The following is a 25204-nucleotide window of genomic DNA, read 5'->3' as shown; positions in this document are numbered from 1 at the left end:
TGTGTAGTTCCGGCAGCGAGCCGGTGGGCGGAGTTTGGCCAGGATTGGGCGCGACCTGCCTCAGGGTCCCGCCCCCTGCTGCCCGGGACGCGCGCCTCAGAGCCGGCGGCGAGCGTCCGCGGCGAGGTTCGGGCAGCCGAGCGTCTGCGGCTGAGAGGCAGGTTGGGGGCGGGGCTCCCGGGGCCGCCGCGCTCCCGGGCGGGTTTGCGGGGGGCTGCGGGCGCCCCCTCTCCCTGGACGGACGCGCGCACAGGCCGGGGGTCCCGCCGGGTGGGCCGCTGGAGGCGCGGGGGCTTCGCGGCGGCGGCCTCGCTCTTCCCGGAGCAGTTGGGGTCGCAGACCCCGCTCTGAGGGGTTTCCTCCAGATGGGGTTGCGGGGGCGCGGGGCGGGGACGGGGCCCGCCCGGGTGCGCTTTTCCTGCGTGCAGGTCTGGCCCTGGGTTTGCTCCGTCAGAACCACGGGTTTGGTTTTTTTTTTAACCTATTTATATGCCACAATCTGGTCGGCAGGTGCGAGCGTTTTCGGGGGTGGGGGGAAGCTGAGAAAATGCAGACCTTTTGTATTGCGTTCTTCATTGACAGTTTATATACTGGCTTTTTTCGTTTTTTTTTTTTTTTTTTTTTTTGCACCTCCAGAGTATCTTCATTTTAAAAATGAAGAGGTTTAACTCTTTTACACATTCTAAGTTGAAATGGGGCGAAGGTGTAGGAGACCCCTTTGTCGTCTAAATTAACGGGTTTGGTTAGTTTCCAGCCCCATTTCCGATCTTGCTTGTTTTCTTCCCTAGTTGCAGTGGTACCCTTGTAAAAGCCCTGACAGGGACTTTGATTTATGAAGTGCGTTGTCTGCGCCTTGCTGCTGGGAAGGTGGCTGGGGTCGTGGCAAAGATTCTAGCTTCTTGGAATAGGGCATTCAACATACATATGTTGTATTCTGTGGTAAGTGCTAAGGACAGACGTTGACGGGAGCGAAACGGTAGGGAGTATTGGGATGGGGGTAGAAATTTCGGCCAGAATCTTCAGGGTGACATTTGAGGAAAGGCTTGAGCCCCGGGCCCGATCTCAGTCAGAGGGAACAGTGCCAAGCTCGCGAGTACCTGCGTTAATAGAACAGCCGTGTGGCTGGAATCGAGCCACAGGGGAAACTAGCAAGCGACATCAAAGAGGTGGAGGTTTTTATGAGGATTGTGGGTTTGCAGACATTCTGAGATTGGAAACCGTTGGAAGGGTTTGAGCAGAAGGGTGACTTATGTGACCTACATTTTAAAAAGGATCGTTTGGGGGAATTCTCTGGCTCTGCAGTGCTTTCAATGCTATGGCCCGGGTTCAGTCCCTGATTGGGGGTAATTATTAAAAGATCCCACAAGCAAGCGCAGCCAAAAAAAGAAAAGATCATTTGAGGCTAAAAGGAAGAAAGGAAAAAGTGGCCAGTTAGGAAGTTGTATTCATTTTCCTATTGTTGCTGAAGCAAATTACAGCAACTTTACAGACTTAAAACGGTACACATTTGTTGTCTTACGGTTCTGTAGGTCAGAAATCTCACTAGGCTAAAATCGGGCTGTCTCTTGGGAATGTGTTTTCTTTTAGAGGCTCTAGGGGAGAATCCATTTCCTTTCTTTTCCAGCTTCTAAAGGCCACCTGCATTCCTTCGCTCCTTACTCCTTCATTGGCAAAACCAGCATTGTAGCATCTTCAGATCTCTGTCTCGCTTTCTGACCCTCTTGTCCCTCCTTGTAAAGACACTTGTGGTGATGTTGGGTCCACTCAGATAATCCGGGGTGATCTCCCCCTCTCAGGTTCTTAATTTAGTCACAACCTCAGACGTCTTGTAACCTAGAAGTCCATGTAAAGTAGAATACTCATGGATTTGGGAAATACGACATGGGCATCTTTGAGAGACCGCGTGAGAGAAGATGGTGCCTTGGGCTACTTCATTAGTGATGGAGGTGCTAACTGGTCCAGCCATGGATGCATTCCAAAGGTAGAAGTCTCATTGATCAGATGTGGGGTGTGAGAAAGATTAGTCAAGAACTATTGATTGCAAAGTTGGAATTGTCATTTGGAAAGAGGATTCTGGCAATGTGATTCAGTTCAGTTCAGTCACTCAGTCATGTCCGACTCTTTGCGACCCTATGAATCGCAGCACCCTAGGCCTCCTGGTCCATCCCAGAGTTCACTCAAACTCACGTCCATCGAGTCTGTGATGCCATCCAGCCATCTCATCCTCTGTCGTCCCCTTCTCCTCCTGCCCCCAATCCCTCCCAGCATCAGAGTCTTTTCCAATGAGTCAACTCTTCGCATGAGGTGGCAAAGTACTGGAGTTTCAGCTTCAGCATCATTCCTTCCAGAGAAATCCCAGGGCTGATCTCCTTGCAGTCCAAGGGACTCTCAAGAGTCTTCTCCAACACCACAATTCAAAAGCATCAATTCTTCGGCGCTCAGCTTTCTTCACAGTCCAACTCTCACATCCATACATGACCACTGGAAAAACCATGTGATTAATGACTGCTAATTTCTTAATTAGGTTTTGCAGTTTTGTTTCTTAATTTGCAATGTCTCATGTAATTTTGCAAGATTTGGGATGGTATTTTCAATTGATTTTGAAATTTCTGAGGGCAGTGATCATTTCTGGTTTTGCCCTCTGCTTTATCCCTAATGCTTGTCATTATGGTAATCCTTCAGTAAATATTTACTGAATGAGTAGAAGAATGGTGAACTGGAATGTGCTTATTGTATTTACTATGTGTAATGTTGTTTGCAAAACTCTTAATATATATTTATGTAAATAAAATGTATTCATATATGGGTAAGTGGCAGTACTGTACACAATCCATTATGTTTACATAAACCAATGCGCAGGAGTAGAAATTTTCCTCCTGCTATGCTTACATGATAAGATCCATAACATCTCTTTATGAAGTCAGCAGTGTTTCAGTGTTAATATTTTTCCAGTTGCATAAAAAAGTTGTCTTTTACTTTAAAACTAGAATAATTTCCTTAAAAGATCGATACTCACAATTTCAGGTTGTCAGCTGTCTCTGATGGCTCTTCAAAGAGAATACTGACAGGGCTTTATTTTCAACAGAATGGATTAGATCACATTTTTATTCTCTAACCACATTATTGATTAGCCTGGAAGGCAAACCAATATGTATTTAAGACTATCGGATTTTGTCTGTTAAGCATATTTTCTTAGTCATTTATTAATCCATCAGAGTATCAGGGATGCATAGATCCCGGATTGAATTTTATTGTCCAGCAGTTTCTTAGGGTAGGAACTGTACAAGCATCCTTAGCTACCGCTTTTGGTGTTAACTTCGTGTTGATGTGGTTTCTGGGTAAGTAGTTTCCGTGCTCATAACTTCAGAGCATTAGAAGGAGCCTTCGAGGTCAGCTGTCTACTCTGGAGCCTCTCAGACTTTCAAAACCTGGTTTTAGTAAGCGGCTTGGCCACCCCGTCTCTTCCTGTGACTCCCGGCCCATTTAGGACATTGAAGATGACCTCCTTTTATATTTGGAAGGAAATTGTGCATATCTATTATGTTTGGGAATTATGAAATATTATAATACTTAGAGAACTGAGCTTTTAGTAATTTTTGTTTGTAAATATGAGTATATATAAATAAGTGTGAGAACAGTTTCCTTGTACGTCATGAGAGTCCCTGCCATCATGATCATGCATAAAAAATGAAGTGTTTTTGTGTGTATTTAATGTTATTCATTCAGAATCTTACCTTAGATGTTAATTTTTTTGAAGGATTCATACTTTTAAGGAATGAATTTTATAGAGGCATGGTTGATGTACAATATTACATGCTGCTGCTGCTGCTAAGTCGCTTCAGTTGTGTGACTGTGCGACCCCATAGACGGCAGCCCACCAGGCTCCCCCATCCGTGGGATTCTCCAGGCAAGAACACTGGGGTGGCTTGCCATTTCCTTCTCCAATGCATCAAAGTGAAAAGTGAGAGTGAAGCCGCTCAGTCCTGTCCGACTCTCAGCGACCCCACCAGAGTTTCAGGTGTACAGCAGTGATTTGCAGGTGTAATCATGTTTGGCTATATTCCCTGTGCTGTACAGTGTAGCCTTATGACTTATTTATTTTACACGTAGTAGCTTTTGCCTCAGAATTCATATTTTTTATCTGATGGTAAAGCAGGGCACTGATCTTCGGTTTTATGTAGTGTTACTGTTTTCCACGTGAAGACAACTAAGAACCTAGAACGTCTCAGGTGTGTTTTAAGGAATCACACTCTCATCTCTGTTTTCCTTCTGGTGGTATAAAATATTTAGCATGGTCTGTTCTGTTTTCTTTCTTTCCTTCTCTCTTTCCTAAAAAACCTTAAAATCCTTATCTAGTGTTTGAATTACCTCTTTTTCAATTCCTTTTGCTGTTTGCCCTTGAAGTTTCCTCTGAGATTGAAATAACTAACTCCTGCAATTTCTTATACACAAATACAAAATAATGCACATTTTTAACATACTTTATCTGCCAGTCACAAGGGATTAAAGTACACTTTTAAAGCAGATAATTAAGACTACTTCCAAAGAGTCTCAGGAATATTTGACTTCTGGATTTTCAGGAGTCTGTCGATTTCAGCATTTTTTCAGTTTTCTACAGTCCCTAGCACTCGTACCCGCCTCCCTTTCACAGAGTCTATTGTTGGTAATCATTGGTTTTTTTTTTTTTTTTTTCCTTAAAACAGCAGCTTCCCTCAACTACAGTACGTACCTACCTTTTTAAAGCACTTGAACTTTTTTTGAAGGTTGGCATAGTCTGTGGTAATGGGGGACTTTTCTGGTTGAACAGTATAGGGAGAAGAAGTGAGGATTGGTATTTAAAAATTCTGTGGGGCTGAGATGTTTTGGAGGAAGGGAAGTAACAATAGAAAACAGTAGAAAAATCAGAATTTAGATTCCAACGGCAACCTTTTCTGACAACAGAATTAGTGTGTGCTGCCATCACTTTCTTGTTCTCTTCTCTCATAGTTAGGTGGCAACTTTCTTTAAATTTTAACTATTATTATTTTTAATAATTCTCACTTGGCATGCAAATCCCATTAAAAAAAATTTATTTGGCTGCACCAGCTCTTAGTTGCAGCATGTGGGATCTTTAGTTGTGGTGTGTGGGTTCTGGTTCCCTGACCTGGGATCGAACCCAGAGTCTTCACCACTAGACCACCAGGGAAGTCCCAAATTTTAACTAATATTAAAAACCCTTTGAAAGAAAGATTCAGTAGTATAACTTACAGAAGACCACAATATAGAGTGAGGGTAGAATCCTATGATAAAGGAAATGACATTAATCACAAATTCTGAAGGAACTGTAGAAAACCTTTTAATATAGGCCATAGCTGCTGACATAGGTGTTACCATACCATAGATGATTAGTGTTACACCAAACCCTGCCCTTATAAAGACAGACTGAGAATTTTTCTGTTGCAAGTACTCTGAAACTGAAAAGAAAGTCCCCTAAGAGAAGTGGTTCTCTTGGAAGTAGGTGATAAATATTCTTGGGAAGATTTCTCAGAAAGATTGTGAGCATGCCACCTAAGAAAGCATGCCACTTAAGTTATATCACTTAAGTGATGATTATTTATCTACTGGTAAAATGTAACATACTGCTCTGGAAATGAGCACTGTGTTATTACTGTACTATAATAATAGTAGCTTTAAAATATTTCATGTGATTAGCATTGTGGCTGACTTGGGTTATACATAGTTGTAGACTTTGACAATCTATGACAAAGGAGAGAATATATACAATGGAGGGAAAAAAAGTGTCTTCCGTAAGTGGTGCTGGGAAAACTGGACAGTTGCATATAATAGAGTGAAATTAAAACATTCCCTAACACAGTATACAAAAATAAACTCTAAACAGACTAAAGATGCAAGATTGAAAACTATAAAACTCATAGAAAACATAGGCAGAACGCTCTGACATAAATTTTAGCAATGTTTGCTTGAATCTGTTTCCTAAGGCAAAGGAAACGAGCAAACACAAACAAATGGCACCTGTTTAAATCTGAGAGAGTCTGCTCAGCAAAGAAAACCACGGACAAAATGAAGACAACGCACTGAATGGGAGAAAATATTTGCAAATGATATGACTGATAAGGGTTAATGTCCAAAATATAACAATTCATTATCGAAAAACCCAAACAATCCAATGTAAAAAATGAGTGACGGATCTGAATGGACAGTATTTCAAAGAAGACATACAGGTGGCCAATAGGCACATGAAAAGATGCTCAGCTTTTCTCATTCATTGTCAGAGAAATGCAAATCAGAACCCCAGTGAGAGAGCACCTCTTACCTGTCTGCATGGCTGTCTCCAGGAGGTCTCCGAAGAGCACGTGCTGCTGAGGAACTGGAGAAAAGAGGGCCCTCCTACACCGCTGGTGGGAAGGTAAATTGGTGCAGCCTCTGTGGAGAACAGCCTAGCGGCTTCTCAAAGAACTAAGGACTAGCAAATGAGCCAGCATTGCCACTCCTGGGTTTACAGCCTAAGAAAACAAAACCACGCATTTGAAAAGGTACATACGCCACAACGTTCACTGCAGCGTCATTTACAACAGCCGAAATACGGAAGCAACCAAAGCGGTCACCCACAGGTGGATGGATAAAGTAGACACGGTATGCGCACACACGATGGGATATTACTCAGCCATAAAAAGAATGGCATTTTGCCGTTTACCACAACACGGGTGGACCTGGAGCGTATGAGATGAGGACAAATACTGTATGTTACCACTTACACGTGGAATTAAAAAAAAAAACCGACTAGTGAGTATAACAGGAAAGACGTGAACTCACAGATCCAGACGGCAAGCTAGTGGTTGCCATGGGGAGAAGGAAGCGGGAGGGGGCAATGCAGGAGGAGGGGATTAAGAGGAACAACTGTTATACAACTCACATAAATATAATCTAAAAGGATATATTGTACAGTACAGGGAATATAGCCAATAATAGTAACTGTTAATGGAGTATAATCCATAAACATTTCGAATCACTTTGTACACTTGAAACTAATATTGGAAACCAGTTATGTGCGTTGTGCGTGCCCGGTTGTGTCTGACTCTGCAGCCCTGTGGACTATTGCCTGCCAGGCTCTTAGCGTGGAATTTGCCAGGCAAGAATACCACAGAGGGATCTTCCTGACTCAGGGGTTGAACCCTTATCTCTCGTGTCTCCTACATTGTCAGATGGATTCCTTACCACGAGTGCCACTTGGGAAACCCCAAGGAAATCAGCTATACCTCAGTTTAAAAGAATCACAGACTCTGAGAAAGTAGAGAAGGCTGATGGAAAGTTCTTTTGCGCTTAGTGTTTTAGATCGTGGTTAAAAACGAGTGTTGTGAGACATGCGCATACAGAAAGCCGTCCGCGGGTCTCTGTCCGCGGATGCTTATTTGAACATTTTTGCTGTTTTCTGCCTTGAAGGAGTCGTGGCGTGCCTTTTAAGTCAGAGTTACCGCATGTTCCACACTTCTGTTTTAGTCACTCAGTCATGTCCAACTCTTGTGACCCCGTGGACTTTATCCCTCTAGGTTTCTCTGTCCGTGGGATTTCCCAGGCAGGGACACTGGAGTAGGTTGCATTTCCTGCTCCAGGGGATCTTCCCAACCCAGGGACTGAACCCACGTCTCCGACGGTGGCAAGTGGGTTCTTTACCACGGAGCCCCCCGGGAAGCCCCTCCACACTTCTAGGTGAGAGTGCTGGAGGACGCGATGCTTAAGGTTTGTGTTGGAAGGTGACAAAAGGCAGTGTGGGAGTCTGAATCCTCTCAGCAGGCTATTTTGATGTAGTTAATGAGTCTTTTTTCTGTTTCTGCCTTGTCTTCTGTTACCTTGCCTTCTGGAAGATTAAAAAAAAAAAAAAACCTTGAGGAAAATTCAATAAAATGTTACCTGATCTCTCTCTTCCTTGGATATATGAGGAAGCAAAGAGGAATGAGTTTTCTTTCGGTTTAAAGTGCCTGAGCAATTTTTCTAGCATGAAGAACCGTGACTCAGAAAGAATTGTGACTAAGACAGCCCCAAATCCAGTGTCTCACTCTCCTGAGAAAAGACTAACGTTGGCATTGATAGTGTTAATGCTTCTTTTAAAAAATGATGTCCATTCTCTATCCAAATTTTTATCTTCATGGCTCCTTAAAGTTTTACTTAAATGCTTGTTTCTCCAGGTAGACATTGATGAGCAGGCAGTCTTTCAAGGACTGGATTTACCTAGGATTCTGTTTGGATTGCTGTAGACTTTAATTAATACTGAAATAGTCTTTATATAAGATGTCTCTATTCTTTTTGAAACAAGCGTGTTTATGCGTGTATTCTCGGTTTCTCTAGGTCACCTCTGCAGGGATATTTATGGAACCATAGCGCTGATTGCTCTAAGGGGGCATGTGGGAACCAGGGAATGGGGTTTGGAAGAACAAACTTTACTCTCTATTTCTTTTTTATACTTGCAATACCCAGTATCCCCCTGTGTACATATTACTAATCATATTTAAACATAGAAAAAGGAAAGGACTTTTTTCTTTTAAAGACCTTCTCTTCTCTTCACAGCCATCTCTGAAGAGAAGATGGGGAAAGGCTGCAAGGTGGTGGTCTGTGGCTTGCTGTCTGTGGGGAAGACGGCGATTTTGGAGCAGCTCCTTTATGGGAACCATACTATTGGTAAGATTTTTTTTCTCTAGTTTCTCTGTAGGCTCTGGGAACTCGTTGGGATCTTTGGTTGGCCGAGATGGCCTAGAGATGGGTGAGGTGTTGTCTAGAGGGGCTTGGAGGGTTGGAGAAGTCGACAGAGATGGAAGGGGGATGTTGGGGCAAGGAGAAAACGTTTCTATATTGTCGACATTCAAGATTGCTCACACTTACTCTGTTAGAACAGGAGTTATAACAGGCAAGACAATGTTGTCTGTGGTTCCCAGTGGATTATTTATATCATGAATAGCAGTCTTGGAGTCATAGACCCACTGACTTCAGGATACATTGATCTCTCATTCTCATTTCATACACAACTTTCCAATACCACTGAATGGGTTTTAAGAATGGAAGAGACAGCTGTTTCCTGCAGTATGACCTACTTTTTGAATTGGACTATCTCATTCATTTATCCATTCATTGAGTTAAAAATTGTTCTGTACTTCCCCTGTGATCCAGGCTATGATGAGGCCTCTCTGGCTTTAAGGAGGTCACAGACAGAATGAAAGGAGGCTTCTCTTAGGTAGAGTCATGGATCTTTGAAGTGTTTGTCAGTGGCAAGAACCCTGGAGCACATTTCTATCTTATTTTTATTAACCATTTTGATGAGCTCTGATTCTCTTCTACCTTCCCAAAATAATATTTAACAACTTTATTTTTTTTTTTAAATGACAAGTTATTTAATTAGGTTCTTTGCAAGAAGTTCAGAATACTACTTTGTGAGGATAAATTCCATTTGTGAGAGCAAACACAGAGCGGAGGTAGCCCTGGAGCTGAGGGACAACTTTGATTCTTCGCAGAATTTGCGAGTCCACAGCTTTCTGGTCAACCTTGCGCTGCTCTGTGATCTCGTATTTCTCTCTCTCTGTGTCGAAGATCTCACCCTCCTGGTGTCTGGGTTTACGCAGCTTCTTCTTCTTGAAGTAAGTGTCAGTGAGATATTCCGGAATTTTCACACCACTGATATCGATTTTGGTGGAGGTGGCAATGACAAATTTCTGGTGTGTTCTACGCAGAGGAACTCGATTGAGGGATAGAGGCCCAGTCACAAGTAGCAAGCCACTGCCCAGCTGCTTCAGGAAAACGACCCTCTTGCCTCTGTGGCGCCCAGTGAGGATGATCAGAATGGTCCCAGGAGTGATGCTGGCACGCAGCTTCCTCACATGCTTACTGAAGGGTTTTTTGCCATGACTCAACAGTTTCCGAGGCACATCTTCAGTAGGGTAATACCTAGGCATTTTGCGAAGTTTGACCACTCGGGTACCACCGTTCTTGTCGCCACCAACTGGTTTTGTGACAGTAGCAAGGGCACGAACCTTCTTTTTCTTTTCGACCTTGGATTTAGGTGCTGAATATTTTCTCTTGTACAAGGCCTTTCTGGAGTACATGGCTGATCGGGAATATCTGCCAATTCCTCTGACCAGGACAGGATTTCGGCTGCAGTGGGGCTTCCCCTTCTTAACCTTCTTCACCTTTTCCACCTTTTTAGCCTTCTTGCCAGCATTAGCCTTCTTGGCTTCAGGTTTTTTCTCCTTAGTATCTGGCTTCTCAGCCTTTTCACCCGCCATCTTGCAAGATGGGAAAGAGCTATTTAACAACTTTAGTTAACTCCACATTCGTTTTTTTTTACGATGCCTGTTTCAGAAATTCTGAAAACTTTTTGATTTCCCCAAAACCATACTTCCTGTCATAAATGCTGCGTTAACAGTTGTGAAATTTTTACCCTCAGATTCTAATTTGTACAAAAAAACAAATTATGCCCAAGGGGGAAAAAAGAAGCCCTTTATCCTGTCAAAACCCCCACAGCTTTTGTTTATGTAGGCTATGTCTTACAACATTTTTATTACATTAGAAATTAAAACTGAGGAAAATTTTAAATGTACTGCTTAAAGTAAGAACAATAAATTTATTACATGCTAAGGGAACACATTTTTATGAAAAATAATTATATTTTCAAAAACAGTTTAGTGAGATGATTGTTGATTTACATTTCTGAAAATCGAATGTCCAGCCTAGTAGAAGGCGGCTGGATTATCATGAACAATTGTGTCTGCATTCAGCCTGCTGTTGTGTGTTGTTTTAGCTGAAATACATGAAGAACATCTGGCCTCACCCAAGTGTGTGGTTGAAAAAGATAGCTTTGCAGATAGTTCAGGATTTGCTTTGGTATTTCACTAAAACTCGGTCATTGATGGTTACGCAGTGTGAACCCTGAAACCACATCAGTGAGCTTGTATTACATTAAAATCACATTGATCTGTCTTGCATATCAAATGGGTTTTTTACCCAGGCATGGTTTTTTATCATGAATGGGTCATTTGGAAAATACTGATTTTCCGAATAACATTTGTTAATGTCATCACCAATGTCATTGCTGTTGGGAGGCAATCAAGTTTATGCCAATGGATAGAATTCTCCTTTTTGCTTGAAAGCTCACAAATTTTATCATTAACCACACATACTGTCAGTTATTTTCCTTGAAACAATAGACTCTGTTTATTCATCTTTGAGAAAATGTCTGTCAGATACCCCAAAAAACCCATGGCTTTTTGTGTGTCATTTCTTTAAAAAAAAAAGCCTAGTTCAGCTTGCAACTCAGACACAAAAACTTTCCCTCCAGTCACATCATTGGTTAAGTGAAATAGTTAATGCAGACTTCCCATTAATCATGTAGAATATTGAAAAGATAAAGATACATGCTCAAAGATTGGGATTTAATAAATTTGGTAATTTTTCCTGTTTTATCAAGGATATTCTTAAATGAAATTGACTTTTTCTTTTTAAACTGCAGTAGGAGGTGGTGAGGAATGCAGCCACTAACACTGTAGGTGCCCCTGCCTGAATTTGTACTAAGCCAACGCTGGTTTTACCCACCGTTACTTTTGCATCATCAGCAAATGTCAACATAGTGCAAAAGGTGAACGCCTTAGTATTGTTACGAAAGAGGCTTTGCCCGTGTTGTTGTGTTTGGTTGCTCACTCGTGTCTACCCCTGGCCCTTGTGGGTTCCCTGGAAGGAGGCCTCGAGGGATCTCTGGCAGACCCCACCTGGAGCTGCTGGCACCGTGGGTGTTCTCAGCTGAGCAGTGTCGGGCCTGTGTCTCCTTCCTCTCTCTCTCTGTTTATGGAGGCTGACGTCTGCCCTGTCGGTCATTTCTTCAGTTTTGTTTATACCTTTCCCTAACTCTTATGCATGTCCAGATGTTTGTTTTCTGTGAGGTCTGCTGTATCAGATAACCCCCCACCACAAGCGCACACACACGCACACTTTTTGCTGAGACCTTCTGGGACCCGGCGTCCTCTGGGCCTGTTGCACAGCTATCACCGCAGGACTTCTCTTGGCTTCTTCTCTCTGGGTTTCAGTTCCTGTTTCTAGACCTTTTGTTATCTTTTGTTTACACCCTTCGTCTGCTGGAGCATATCTTCCAGTCCTTTCTTTGGGTGAAAAATGTTTCATGATGAAATGGGGCCTTGGGCGATGACAGCCTCAGACAGTCCTCTGTGCCTGGGCACAGTCGTAACCCTGGGGCATCCAAACTGTTTACTCCTGTCCCTGTGATTCTCTATGCTGGAGACAAGGCTTTGATCCCGGGTCGGGAAGATCACCCGGAGAAGGAAATGGCAACGCACCCCAGTCCTCTGGTCTGGAGAATCCCACGGACAGAGGAGCCCCGAGGGCTTCAGTCCATGGGGCCGCAGAGTCGCACACGACTGAGCGCACACACGCTGAGCTGGTTTTCCGAACCTGACGTCTTCCTGTGATTACACGCTGTTTTTTAAATGCTTTGGCCACACTGCATGGCGTGTGGGGTCTTAGTTCCTGACCAGGGATCGAACCCTCGCCCCCTGCGTTGCAAGCGCTGAGTCTTAAGCCACGGGACCCCATGGAAGTCCCAGAACTCTTTTTTGGATGCTGGATCTTCTGGACGAACCCACTGATGTTTAAAATTTCTCCTCTCCTGTTTTCTGTCTCTCAGTGTTTGGTTCTACTTTATGGGAATTTTCCTCACTTTTATTTTTTAGCCCTTATATTCAGTTTTCATTTCTTAGTATCCTGTTCTTATTTCATGAATGCACTCTCTAAGTGTAATATTTGGTAGTTTTTGGTTTGTTTTCTCCTCTTTGCATAGTCTCTTTCTTTCCAGGCGCTCTTTCCTGCTTTTTGGTCTCTTTCTCAGTGGTCTGGTAACCCTTGGTTGTCTGCTTAGTAATTAACAATGGCGAACTGAAAAGCTAATTTAAAGCTCTGAGCCCGTGGGTAGGATTCGTGACTTTGCTTCATTATAAGGTGACCTGGGTGGGGCGTTTGTCATTAATAGTTAACCTGAGAGGTTAGCATATTTAGGATTTTCAACTTTTTCAGTTGTCAGATTCCCCAGATTCCTCTGCCTAGAGGGTGAAGAGCTGGCCCCAAGTTGGGAGCAGGCTACTGGCTTGCCTGTTTCCACTCTGCCCTCTGTTTGCCATCCTAGCAGCCTCTATTCTGTCCTTTCTAGGAGTGCAGCTTGGTCTCCCACTGGGACGGGGCAGCGTGGAGTGGGAGTGGGAGAGGCGATCCGGAGAGCTGGCGAGGAGCCTGACTTCACCCGGTTTATAGGATGAGAAAATCTCAAAAGGTCTAAGCCTAATGGGAGGAAGGGAACCAGACTGGCTTTTGGTGGAGAAAACATCCACCGTGACCAAAGTCTTGGTAGTTTTTGTTTTAAAATTTTTTTGTTATCAAATCCCTGCCAAATTTGTGTCTTCATGGACTTCCTGTCACACTAGTCATGGAAATTCAGAGTGTTCATCTTCTCATCTTAACCTCCTTGTCAGCAAACCGTTGTTGAATACTTGCCATGTACACCGAATGGGTGTTTCTCTCAAGGAAGTTACGGACGAGTTGCAGAGACAAAATGCACACGGATGGAGCAGAGTAAGATGCCCGTTTCAAGGCTGATCATTCCCGGGAGCAGGGGGTTGAAATTGGGGTGCCGGCGTGAGCTCACTCACTCACTCATTCATTCCACTCAGATGATCTCTGAGGACTTTCTACGTCCGTAAGTCGATTTGTTGGTCCTCAGAACTAGAGAGAGATTAGCCACAGTCCTGGCTCTCGAGTTTACCCTCCACTTTCTGAGGGGACAGATATGAAAAGATGGACGGGTGAAATGGTCTTACCTGTGCAAGACACAGGAAGCGCAGGATGGAGGATAGAGGATAATCCAAAGAACTACAGAGCTGACATTTCAGCAGAGTCTGGAGAGTATGAGCTGTTGGTAGTGGTTCAGGAGAAGGGCACAAGGCAGGGGAGTGGGAGCAGGCGGTGGGCTGAGCAGAGACCGTAGCAGTCAAGGGGCTGGTTTGGGAGCATATTCACCCATACTTCCATCCGTGTGCACCAGGCTCCCCTGGAGGCCCAGTCGGTAAAGAGTCTGCCTGCAGTGTGGGAGACCTGGCTTTGATCCCTGGGCTGGGAAGATCCGCTGGAGGAGGAAATGGCAGCCCATTCCAGAATTCTTGCCTGGAGAATCCCATGGACAGAGGAGCCTGGTGGGCTACAGCCCATGGGGTCACACAGAGTCGTACATGACTGAGTGACTAACTTTCACCCATACTTCCTTCATTGAGAGAGAATGCTTGGCACTGAACCGATGGATGGCAATCACCGGACAAATCAGGGAGGAGGGACAGGTGTGGGCGGAAGGGTAACAAGTCTTTGTTAGTGTGAAGGACATGGAAGACGTCACACAAAAGTGCACAGTAGGTACTTGGGAACTAAGGCCTGGTGCTTAGACGCAGACTGGGCATGCACGGTTTTGAGTCCTTTAAACAGACCCTGGAAATAGTGGAAGTTGTGCAGAGAAAAATCAAGATTACCCAAGTCCTGTCCTTGACTCTGATGAAGGAAACAGGGCCGCTTAGCTGTTGAAACTACTTTAAAAACCAGACTTTAATTACCATTTTAGATGTTAAGTTCTCTGCCTCTTGTAAGTTACTTTTTAAAAACAAGTAATAGTAAACCTCATTGCCAAATTTTTATCTTTTATTCCTATATAGAAATATGTATTTTATAGATATATATATATCTTTTTATCTTTTATTCCTAAATATTCCTATATGGAAAAAAGAATCTTAACTACTTTTCATTTTAAATAAGTTAGTAAGTGGAAATATGATTCTTTGGTATAGTAAATAAGGAACCTAGAAAGCCAACTTGTATACAACAACAAAATACTCAAAAATTGGTAGAGTTGTCCAAAAACTAATAGCTTTTTTTAAAAATGGAGGTAAAGTTGAGACACCATTCTTCGTTTCAGATGACTAACGCAGCGATTTCATATTGGTATATACAAAAGTAATTTCCGGGGACTTCCCTGGTGGTCCGGCGGTTGCGACTCCACCTTCTGGTGCAGGGGCTGCGAGTTCAGTCCCTGGCCCAGGAGCTGAGATCCTGCGCGCCAGGCAGCCAAAAAGCAGAGGCAGTGTGGTAACAGGTACAGGAAAGGCTTAAAAGAGAATGACTGGCCTCTCGCCCAGGACTGGGGGACTGCGAGACGCTGGAGGACGTGTACATGGCGTCGGTGGAAACGGACCGGGGCGTCAAGGAGCAGCTGCACCTGTACGACACCCGAGGCCTGCAGGAAGGCGTGGAGCTGCCGAAGCACTATTTCTCATTTGCAGACGGCTTTGTTCTTGTGTACAGTGTGAATAACCTTGAATCCTTTCAAAGAGTGGAGCTTCTGAAGAAGGAAATTGATAAGTTCAAAGATAAAAAAGAGGTAAGTGGGGCTGTTAAAAAAAAAAAAAGCAACTGTGAATTCTGTTTAAATTGTAGCATGGACTTCTGGGCAATTAAAATGTTTTAAAAGCATTCAGTTGTATTCATAATACCTGTAATCGTCATGACCTTTTTCTTAGCCCAGGAAATACAGGACTGACTGGGTCCAACCAGGACCAGCACTTGGCTCTGCCTTTGCTTGTTTCCATGTAAAATTGAACTTTAATGACTCCATGTCTCACATACATAGTTCATTTCACATCATTTGGGACCACTGTTTCCTAGGGCTTTTTATTGTCTCCTTGGATAAATAGGATTGTCTTCAGCCTTGGGAAAAAAAAGGAAAGAAATGGAAAAAATGAATAATTACTGGGTTCTATTGATGTACCACTTGAAAATAAGCTCTTCCTATGGTCCGTGGAGCCCTTGGTGATCTGGCCCGTGTCCGTTCCTCTGTCCCTGTACCCCAGGGCCGCGCCAGGGGCCTGCTTTCTGCACACTTCTTCAGTGGGATGGTCCTGTCCCCTTGGCAGTCCTCCTCAGCCACTGGCTCCCCGCCTGGAGCTCTCTTGTTGCAGGCTTTCTCCCGGTCAAGACCACCTTTTCAGTGTTTAGGGAACCATGTCATGAACCTGTTAACACCACTGGATGGTCTTAACCTAATTTTTACATATTTTTGCATGTCAGACTTTTAATTTTGAGATGATTATTGATTCACATGCAATTTTAAGAAACAGCAGAGATCTCTCACCAGTTTCCCCCAGTGCTGGTAACACCCTGCAAAACTATTGTAGAACAGGGCTTCCTGCTGGATCAGTGGTCAAGAATCTGCCTGAAATGGCAGGAGACATGGGTTTGATCCCTGAGTTGGGAAGATCCCCTGAAGAAGGAAACGGTAACCCACTCCAGTATTCTTGCCTGCAGAATTCCGTGGAGAGCCTGGTGGGCTGCAAATAACGGGGTCAGAGAGTCAGAAACGACTTAGTGACTAAACGCCAGCAGTAGCATCGTAGATGACACAGCCGAGACCCTGACGCTGACACAGCTGGGGGCCTTCCCAGCACTGCAGGGGTCCCTCAGGAGGAGACGGCAACCCACTCCAGTGCTCTTGCCTAGAGAATCCCAGGGACAGAGGAGCCTGGTGGGCTGCCATCTGCGGGGTCGCAGTCGGACAGGACTGACGTGACTTACCATGCGTGCAGGCATTGGGGAAGGCGATGGCACCCCACTCCAGTGCTCTTGCCTGGAAAGTCCCATGGACGGAGGAGCCTGGTAGGCTGCAGTCCATGGGGACACTGAGGGTCGGACACGCCTGAGCGACTTCACTTTCACTTTTCACTTTCATGCATTGGAGAAGGCAATGGCAACCCACTCCAGTGTTCTTGCCTGGAGAATCCCAGGGACGGGGGAGCCTGGTGGGCTGCCGTCTCTGGGGTCGCACAGTCGGAGACGACTGAAGCGACTTGGCAGCAGCGGCCGGACCTCGTGTCCACACGCATTCCCTGCCCAGCCCTCCCTCCTTAGTCACTGGCTCACCTGTTCTCCATTTCTGTAACCTTGTCATTTCAAGAATGCTGACATAGGTGGGACTGTAGTGTGTCACAAAGTGCTGTGCGGCGGGACCCTGTTTCTCCGATCTGACCCCGCCCCCGCCGTCTCCACTGACCGCCGCAGGTCTGTTCTCCGAGTCTCCTCCTGTGTCAGGTCAGCTGTGTCATATTTTAGATTTCACATATAAGTGATTTCCTGTGGTATTTGTCTCCTTCAAACTTAAGTTATGACAATCTCTAGGTGCATCCATGTTGCTACGGATGGCATTACTTTGTTCTTTTTTATCATTTATCCCTGCCCGCGCTGGGCCTTGCTGCTGCCCGGGTTGCTGCAGTCGCAGCGAGCCGAGCCGCTCTGCAGTTGCGGCGCGCGGCCTTCTCACTGCGCTTCTCCTCCTGCGGAGCCGGCTCTGGGGCGCGCGGGCTCCGTGGTTGGGGCGCGCGGGCGTAGCTGCTCTGTGGCGGGTGGGATCTGCCTGGGTTGGGGGTGGGACGCGTGTCTCCTGCGTGGCAGGCGGACTGTACCGCCGAGCCGCCAGGGAAGCCCGTCTACAGACTTAGTGACAGCCCTTCTGCCTGGGCGAGGTGGTAGCTCCGTGTAGACGAGTTTGGCCAGTTTCCCGGGCTGTGGGCGGCACTGTTCTGGTGAGGGGCTGGGGACACAGGAGACAATGAAAGTCCCTGCTCCCACAGAGCTGCTGGCGGGAGGCGGGCGGCCACTGGGAAGGCCTCCCTGCGGGGACTGCTCGCTGAGATCCGGGATGTGAGGGGCGCCAGGCCGGCCTCCAGAGGGGCTGCTCCGGGAGGCGGGGATGGGGGTGCTGGCGGGCGGGCGGGAGGGCAGGGTGCAGCCTGGGTTAGATGACTTATTTTCATGTTTGTTTTTAAGAAAATGAATGTTTGCGCATGGTTCATAAATAAAAAGTGTACATCAAAAGGACTCCAGTGAACTCTGGTTCCCACCTGTCCTCAGCCATCCATTTCTGGTACCCGAGTGTGTTTTTTAAATATTTTCCCACCTTGCTAGTCGAGGGGCACCCTTGCAGTTTCTTCATATAAATACAAGCAAATAGAAATGCACATATTTTTTCTTAGTCTGTTATGCCTGAGGTGGCTTATTGTTCTACGCCTTGCATTTTTCATGTAGTACATCTTGGAGTCCTTTCCCTAGGAGGACTCAGGATTCCTTTTTTTTTTTAAGCTTGCCTCGTATTCATTGTGTGACTATAGATGTATCATATGTAATTAGCCTCTGGTGGATGGACACGGGTTATCTCGGGTCATGTGCTATTATGAACCATGCTACAGTGAATAATCTTAGACTTTTATTATTTTGTACATACATTTTAGCAGATGGTTGACCCACCAGCACAAGTTAGGAGCTTGAGTCGAGGGTGAAGACGGTGCGGAGCTGCCCTCTGTAGGAAGACAGTGAAAGCGCCCGTTGTGCAGTCTTGACAACCCTGTGCCTAAATGTCTGGATTTCGTGACTCTTCTAGGTGAAGGGTGTTTTCGTAGCTTCGTTTTTCCTTCATGTGAAGGAAGTTGAACTTCCTTTTGACTTAGTTTTAAACTGACCGCTCTATGCTGACTCTGACCGGGGGGACAAGGTGCGAAGCCGCGTTTAGTCCCATAGCTCGCTCTCAAGCACACTGACCTTTAGTGGTTAGCACTGAGACCGCGGCGGCGGAGTCTGCACAGGAAGTGGCCTCTGAAGCTGGAGCAAGACAAGGGATGAGGGCAGAGAGACCGGAAGGCAAGTGAAGTCGGCGCTTGAAAAAGGAGGGAGTGACCAGGCTGTTAGATGCTGAAGGCAGATCAACAAAGTCAAGTAGTGTTTAAACACGGAGCACTTCAAAGTCTGCTGGACCGGCTGTGAGGGAGCTGAGCACAGCAAACAGCTCTTCAAGAGCCTGGAGTCAGAGGGTAAGTGTCCTGTCCCATAGACGGGGCAGGGCTTCCCGGGGGTGCAAGAACCTGGTCAAGAACCCGCCTGCCAGTGCAGGAGACCCGGGTTCGATCCCTGGGTGGGGAAGATCCCCTGGAGAAGGACATGGCATCCCACTGCAGCATTCTTGCCTGGAGAACCCCATGGACAGAGGAGCCTGGCAGGCTACCGTCCGTGGGGTCGCAGAGAGTCAGGACTGAAACGACTTGGCACACAGCGCAGAGGGAGACGGGGGCTGGAGAAGGATGTTGGGAGGGTTTCTCAGGTGAGACAGTTGTTTGTGTGCGGGATGGCGCAGCGGAGGAGTGCAGCAGCGAGGGGACGGTTGGTGGAGCGACACCTGATCCAGAAGGTGCACGTGGGCTTAGAGGATGCGGAGGGCTGTTAGGTGCGGTGGTGGAAGTACACCGAAGTTCCCTTCCCGTTGCTTCTGGCTTCTGAAGCGTGCCGACGGGTCATCCGCCCGGCTGAAGGCATCCCGCCGGGGGGCGCGTGGGGTGACCAGGGGCCGCTGAGCGGCGGGGACGGGGCAGGGGCGGCGCGCAGCCGAGGGGACCCCCTCCCCGCCGCCGCCCGCCGGCACCGCAGGGCAGGGCCTGTCCCACTGGCTGCAGGGGAGGCCTCTGTGCAGACGCCGGCCGCGGGGGCGTCTGCGGGCAAAGCGCGCCGCCTCTGCAGTCGGGAGGAGCGGGCGACAAGGATAGGCGCAGGTGAAGCTGGGCGGGGTAGCAGCGGCCGGGAGGGCGGCTCCTGCTGAGAAGCAGGCGTCACAGGCCGGCCAGAGCGCCTCTGACGGCGGGGCGGCCCGGGGCGCCGGGCTGTGCCCCCGCCACCTCCCCACCTCCGGCTTGAGTCAGCTTGGCGGGCCTCTCAACACCCGGATGCCGTTTCCTCCCCGCGGCTTTGGCTGCCCTGTGACTGCTGCCTGCGTCGGCCGAGTGTGCCCAGCGTGGCGAGTGTTCCACTGAGAGAAGGCTCGCTCGCCCTGCCTTTAACGCACAGTGTTCCCGTTGGGGCACACGCTCAGCAGGTACTTCAGTGCCTGCCTTAGGCGCTTTGCTGTGATTTGAACGTGAGTGGAGAGTCAGCTCCCCCGGGTGCAGACCTCTCCTGGCTCCGGGCGCCCTGTTGTGTTTTCAAGGACATCTCACCCATTTCCCAGACAGCAGGTAAGAGCCAAAGTGAAACGCAGGCACGCTTCAGTCAGACCGTTATCTGTACCCCAGGCAGCAATTTCCCGTCTCCCTTCCATTCACGCCCCAGGTATTTCGCAGGGTCCAGCATCTCACAGCAGCCGGTTGGCCATTCCTGTTTTTAACAAAATGCACAAAGGAAGCAGTGAGGTGCTGCCCCGCCGTCTTACCAGGCAGGTCACGTCTGAGGAGCAGCTGGATAAAGTGGTTTGTTACACGGTACAGTCTTCCTTCTCCGTTTGGTCTAGGAGCTGACGCTGCAGTGTGTGACCTTTCCCTCCATCCCTCCTCCAGGTGGCGATCGTTGTTCTAGGGAACAAAATCGACCTTTCGGAGCAGAGACAGGTGGACGCCGAGGTGGCCCAGCAGTGGGCCAGGAGCGAGAAGGTGCGCCTGTGGGAGGTGACGGTCACCGACCGCAAGACCCTCATCGAGCCCTTCACCCTGCTGGCCAGCAAGCTCTCGCAGCCCCAGAGCAAATCCAGCTTCCCTCTGCCCGGCAGGAAGAACAAAGGCAACTCGAGCTCGGAGAACTAGAACTTGAGGCGCACCAGCGTCCTTCAGTCAGGGCTGTCTCTAGGTGTCTGTGAACATGTTCAAGCCAGGCCGTTTGCGTCTGCCTTGGTTCCTAGGAAACCTCTGATGCACTTTCATTTATCATCAAGTTACTCGGGCCAAGTTGTATTGCCTGATTTGAAATCATGCATTTGCACCCTCCTTGCTTGAAACTTGTCCCTGAATCGAGCACCTGTGCTATTTACATCACATTGTACTTGAATAAAGCTCGGCTGTATGCAGGTGACCTGAGTAGCTCTGCTCACCTTTAACCTTTCTCAGAAGCGGTCATCCTGTGTCACTTTATGCAGACTTCTACTCGTCTCGTGTCTAGGGTTCTAAAATGACACCTCACACGTGTCCAGACTGGGTCACAAACAGTAAACAACTGGAGTACTGAGTTAAGCTAAACGTCATCTGGTGGAGATCTTGCTCAACAGAACGAATTGCATGATTTAACTTTGTTGAGATTATGTTTAGCGTGAATCGAGTGGGTGGTGTAAATACGTTCAAACTGGTTCTTCCTTCTTTAGGAAGCTGCTAAACACTAGTAAAGCTTCCACTGTGAACAAGTCAAAGTTACCTAACTACTTGGAAAGTAAGCAGCAAGCCAGTCAGTCATTTCAACCACGAAAGCAGTTAACTATTGGTTTTAAATGTGAGATAAGTGGCCCAACAACAAAATAGTAATTTAAAAGGTCTAGTAAACAGCAGTTATCTTGAATACTTTCAAGATGATGAACTTCAGTGAATTTAAACTCAGTTGGCTGTTAAGTGACTGCAAGGCAAGAACTACGGCATATAAGATACAAAACTTCCATGCTGGCAGCACTGGCCGATTTATAATTAATATTTCTCATCACCTTTTTTTGGTTAAAGAACTATCACTCAGATGGTTAAGTCATTCCCTGCCTTCTCTCGTAGTTACTGAGTGTTGAACCTGTAGTGTGTTTTTTTTTTTTTCCAAACACAGATAAATACTTTTACAATTATTTAAAGCTGAGATGGTAAAGAATCCACCTGTAATGTGGGAGACCTGGGTTCAATCCCTGGATCGGAAAGATCCCCTGCAGACTGGAAAGGCTACCCACTGCAGTATTATTCTTGCCTGGAGAATCCCACAGACAGAGGAGCCTGGTGGGACACAGCTCATGGGTCACAGAGAATCAAACTGAGCGACTAAGCACAGCACACAGTATTCATAAGGAATATATGGGGGTGGGGGGCTTTCCCTGGTGGTCCAGTGGTTAAGACTCCATGCTCCCCCATGCAGGGGGCAAGGTTCAAGTTCGGGAACTAAGATCCCTCATGCCACAGTGTGGCAAAGAGACCCACAAATAACCATCCTGCAGTTTGCTCCTCTGCTGAACTCAGCCTGGCTCTCTTAGTGCGCAGCAGCACTGTGTTCCTTCTGAACAGGCAGTGAATGGATGCGAACCTCCCCCCGGCCCCTACAGCTCCTCCTACCCTGGCGGTAGTTGCTTCTCCGTGAGAGCCACTTCTCACGTCGAAATGCTGGGTTGATGCAAATGGAATTCGGACTTGTCACCCCAACAAAACAATGAGCTCTTTGAGGGCAGTGACTATCTTAAATCATTATATATGTACATAATAATTATATATATATATATATATGGCTTTATATTCTCCCTAGTCTAAAGAGGGGAGGGGCGTCCCAGGTGGCCCAGTGGCTAAGACTCTGCTCCCGATACAGGGGGGATCTGGGTTTGATCCCTGGTCGGGGAACTAGCTTCCATGTGGAACAACTAAAAGATCCAGAGCAAATGAATATCAAAAAAGTAGATGCTGTCAGTAAGGGGACAGACTGACTCGGTGCCTTGAGGACAGCATCACCTCAGGGTACTCCTGCTAAAGGTACACAACCTGAATCAAGTCACAAGGCAACATGAGACAAACTCACATAAAGAGAAAAGCTACAAAAAAACCCCAGATCTAGGCTCTTCAGAAATGGCGATGTCAGCAAAGACCACACACAGAGAAAGAACAAAGGAGCTATCGATGATTATCACGCTAAGTGGAGTAAGTCAGAGACCAGCGTGTCACAGACGAACTTACTCACAAAACAGAAACAGACCCTCAGACTCACAGACTCTCAGACTCAGAAAACCAACCATGGTTACCAGAGGGGAAAGGTGGGGAGGGAGAAATTAAAAGTTTAGGGTGAACAGATACTCCTACCTATAAAATAGGGAACCAACAAGGACCTACTCTCTAGCACAGGGAAATGTATTCAATACCTTATATGAGGTTGGTGCCAGTGTAACTGGTTTGGGACCGTGAATTTTAAATCATTATAACTAGGCTCAAACACATCTTTATTAATCAAAACAGGAACCAGTACAATCAACACATTTTTGCCCACAAAAAATAACTTTGTTTATTCCCCAGAACCTAAAAATCTGTGCTTCGGGATTCCGTGAACTCTGGGAAAGCATTTTCTGCCTCCTGCTGGTTGTGAAAGAGTTTTCCCTGCAAAAAGTTGTCAAGATGCTTGACGTGGTAGTCGGGTGGTGAGAGTTCAGGTGAATATGGCAGAAGAGGCAAGAGTGTGGGCCAATTTGTTCTACGCGAAGTGAGTGTTGGATGGAGAGAATCGGGCCCTCTCTGAGGACCAATGCCAGCTGCAGGCATTGCGGCTTTCAGTGCATCTCACCGATTTGCTGAGTGTATTTCTCAGATGGAATGGTTTCACCAGGATTCAGAAAGCTGTAGTGACCAGGCCGGCAGGAGACCACCGAGCAGTGACCAGGACCTTTTTTGGTGCAAGTGTGGCTCTGGAAGTGCTTTGCAGCTTCTCCGTCCGGCCACTGAGCTGGTCATCGCCAGCTGTTGCGTAAAATCCAGTTTTGATGCACGTCACTGTTGCACGGGATTGAGGAATGGTTAGTTTTTGTTTGCAGTCAGCTCACGAGGCACCCACTTACAGAGCCTGTTCACCTTTCCAGTTTGTTTCAAGTGCCGAATCACCACAGAAAGGCTGACCCTGAGTTCTTCGGCAATTTCTTGTGCAGCTGTGAGAGCATCGGCCTTGGCGATCCTCCCAGTTGGCCGTGGTCAGCCCCCGCCGGCCGCCCACCATGCTCATCGTCTTCAAGGCCCTAGTCTCCTTTGCAAGACTTCTTGATCTGCCCCTGTGCTGTGTGTTAGCAGTTCCTGGGCCAGGTGTGTCGTTGATGTTGCAAGTTATCTCTGCTGCTTACAACCCATTTTGAAATCGAGTAAGAAAAATGATTTTATTTTTTGTCTAACATCATTTTGTGAACTTCCTGATGTTCAAGCTGGTTTTAGAAAAGGCAGAGGAACCAGAGATCAAACTGCCAACATCCACTGGATCATGGAAAAAGCAAGAGAGTTCCAGAAAAACATCTATTTCTGCTTTATTGACTATGCCAAAGCCTTTGACTGTGTGGATCACAATAAACTGTGGAAAATTCTGAAAGAGATGGGATTACCAGACCACCTGACCTGCCTCTTGAGAAATCTGTATGCAGGTCAGGAAGCAACAGTTAGAACTGGACATGGAACAACAGACTGGTTCCAAATAGGAAAAGGAGTACGTCAAGGCTGTATATTGTGACTCTGCTTGTTTAACGTCTATGCAGAGTACATCATGAGAAACGCTGGACTGGAAGAAACACAAGCTGGAATCAAGACTGCCGGGAGAAATATCAATAACCTCAGATATGCAGATGACACCACCCTTATGGCAGAAAGTGAAGAGGAACTAAAAAGCCTCTTGATGAAAGTGAAAGAGGAGAGTGAAAAAGTTGGCCTAAAGCTCAACATTCAGAAAACGGAGATCATGGCATCTGGTCCTATCACTTCATGGGAAACAGATGGGGAAACAGTGGAAACAGTGCCAGACTTTATTTTTCTGGGCTCCAAAATCACTGCAGATGGTGATTGCAGCCATCAAATTAAAAGACGCTTACTCCTTGGAAGAAAAGTTATGACCAACCTAGATAGCATATTCAAAAGCAAGAGACATTACTTTGCCGACTAAGGTCCATCTAGTCAAGGCTATGGTTTTCCCAGTGGTCATGTATGGATGTGAGAGTTGGACTGTGAAGAAGGCTGAGTGTGGAAGAATTGATGCTTTTGAACTGTGGTGTTGGAGAAGACTCTTGAGAGTCCCTTGGACTGCAAGGAGATCCAACCAGTCCATTCTGAAGGAGATCAACCCTGGGATTTCTTTGGAAGGAATGATGCTGAAGCTGAAACTCCAGTACTTTGGCCACCTCACACGAAGAGTTGACTCATTGGAGAAGACTCTGATGCTGGGAGGGATTGGGGGCAGGAGGAGAAGGGGACGACAGAGGATGAGATGGCTGGATGGCATCATGGACTCGATGGACATGAGTCTGAGTGAACTCCATGAGTTGGTGATGGGCAGGGAGGCCTGGTGTGCTGCGATTCATGGGGTCGCAAAGAGTCAGACACGACTGAGTGAACTGAACTGAACATCATTTTGTTAGCAA

The 25204-nt window shown here is 46.7% G+C and overlaps 1 protein-coding gene and 1 pseudogene across 2 annotated transcripts; one reads left to right on the top strand and one right to left on the bottom strand.

The window, feature by feature from the left end:
• Window positions 55-20954, top strand: NKIRAS1 (NFKB inhibitor interacting Ras like 1). The gene is made up of 4 exons (XM_018041841.1): window positions 55-157; window positions 8563-8673; window positions 15219-15460; window positions 20445-20954. The coding sequence occupies exons 2-4, from the start codon at window positions 8580-8582 to the stop codon at window positions 20685-20687; spliced, it is 579 nt and encodes a 192-aa protein (XP_017897330.1). The 5' UTR covers window positions 55-157; window positions 8563-8579; the 3' UTR covers window positions 20688-20954.
• On the bottom strand, window positions 9365-10301 carry LOC102173161 (annotated as a pseudogene). The gene has a single exon (XR_311166.3). The product of XR_311166.3 is annotated as a 60S ribosomal protein L6 pseudogene (transcript).

This window comes from Capra hircus, chromosome 27 (genome assembly GCF_001704415.2).
Source record: "Capra hircus breed San Clemente chromosome 27, ASM170441v1, whole genome shotgun sequence".
Lineage (NCBI taxonomy): Eukaryota > Metazoa > Chordata > Mammalia > Artiodactyla > Bovidae > Capra > Capra hircus.
This window is presented reverse-complemented; position numbering and strand designations above follow the sequence as displayed.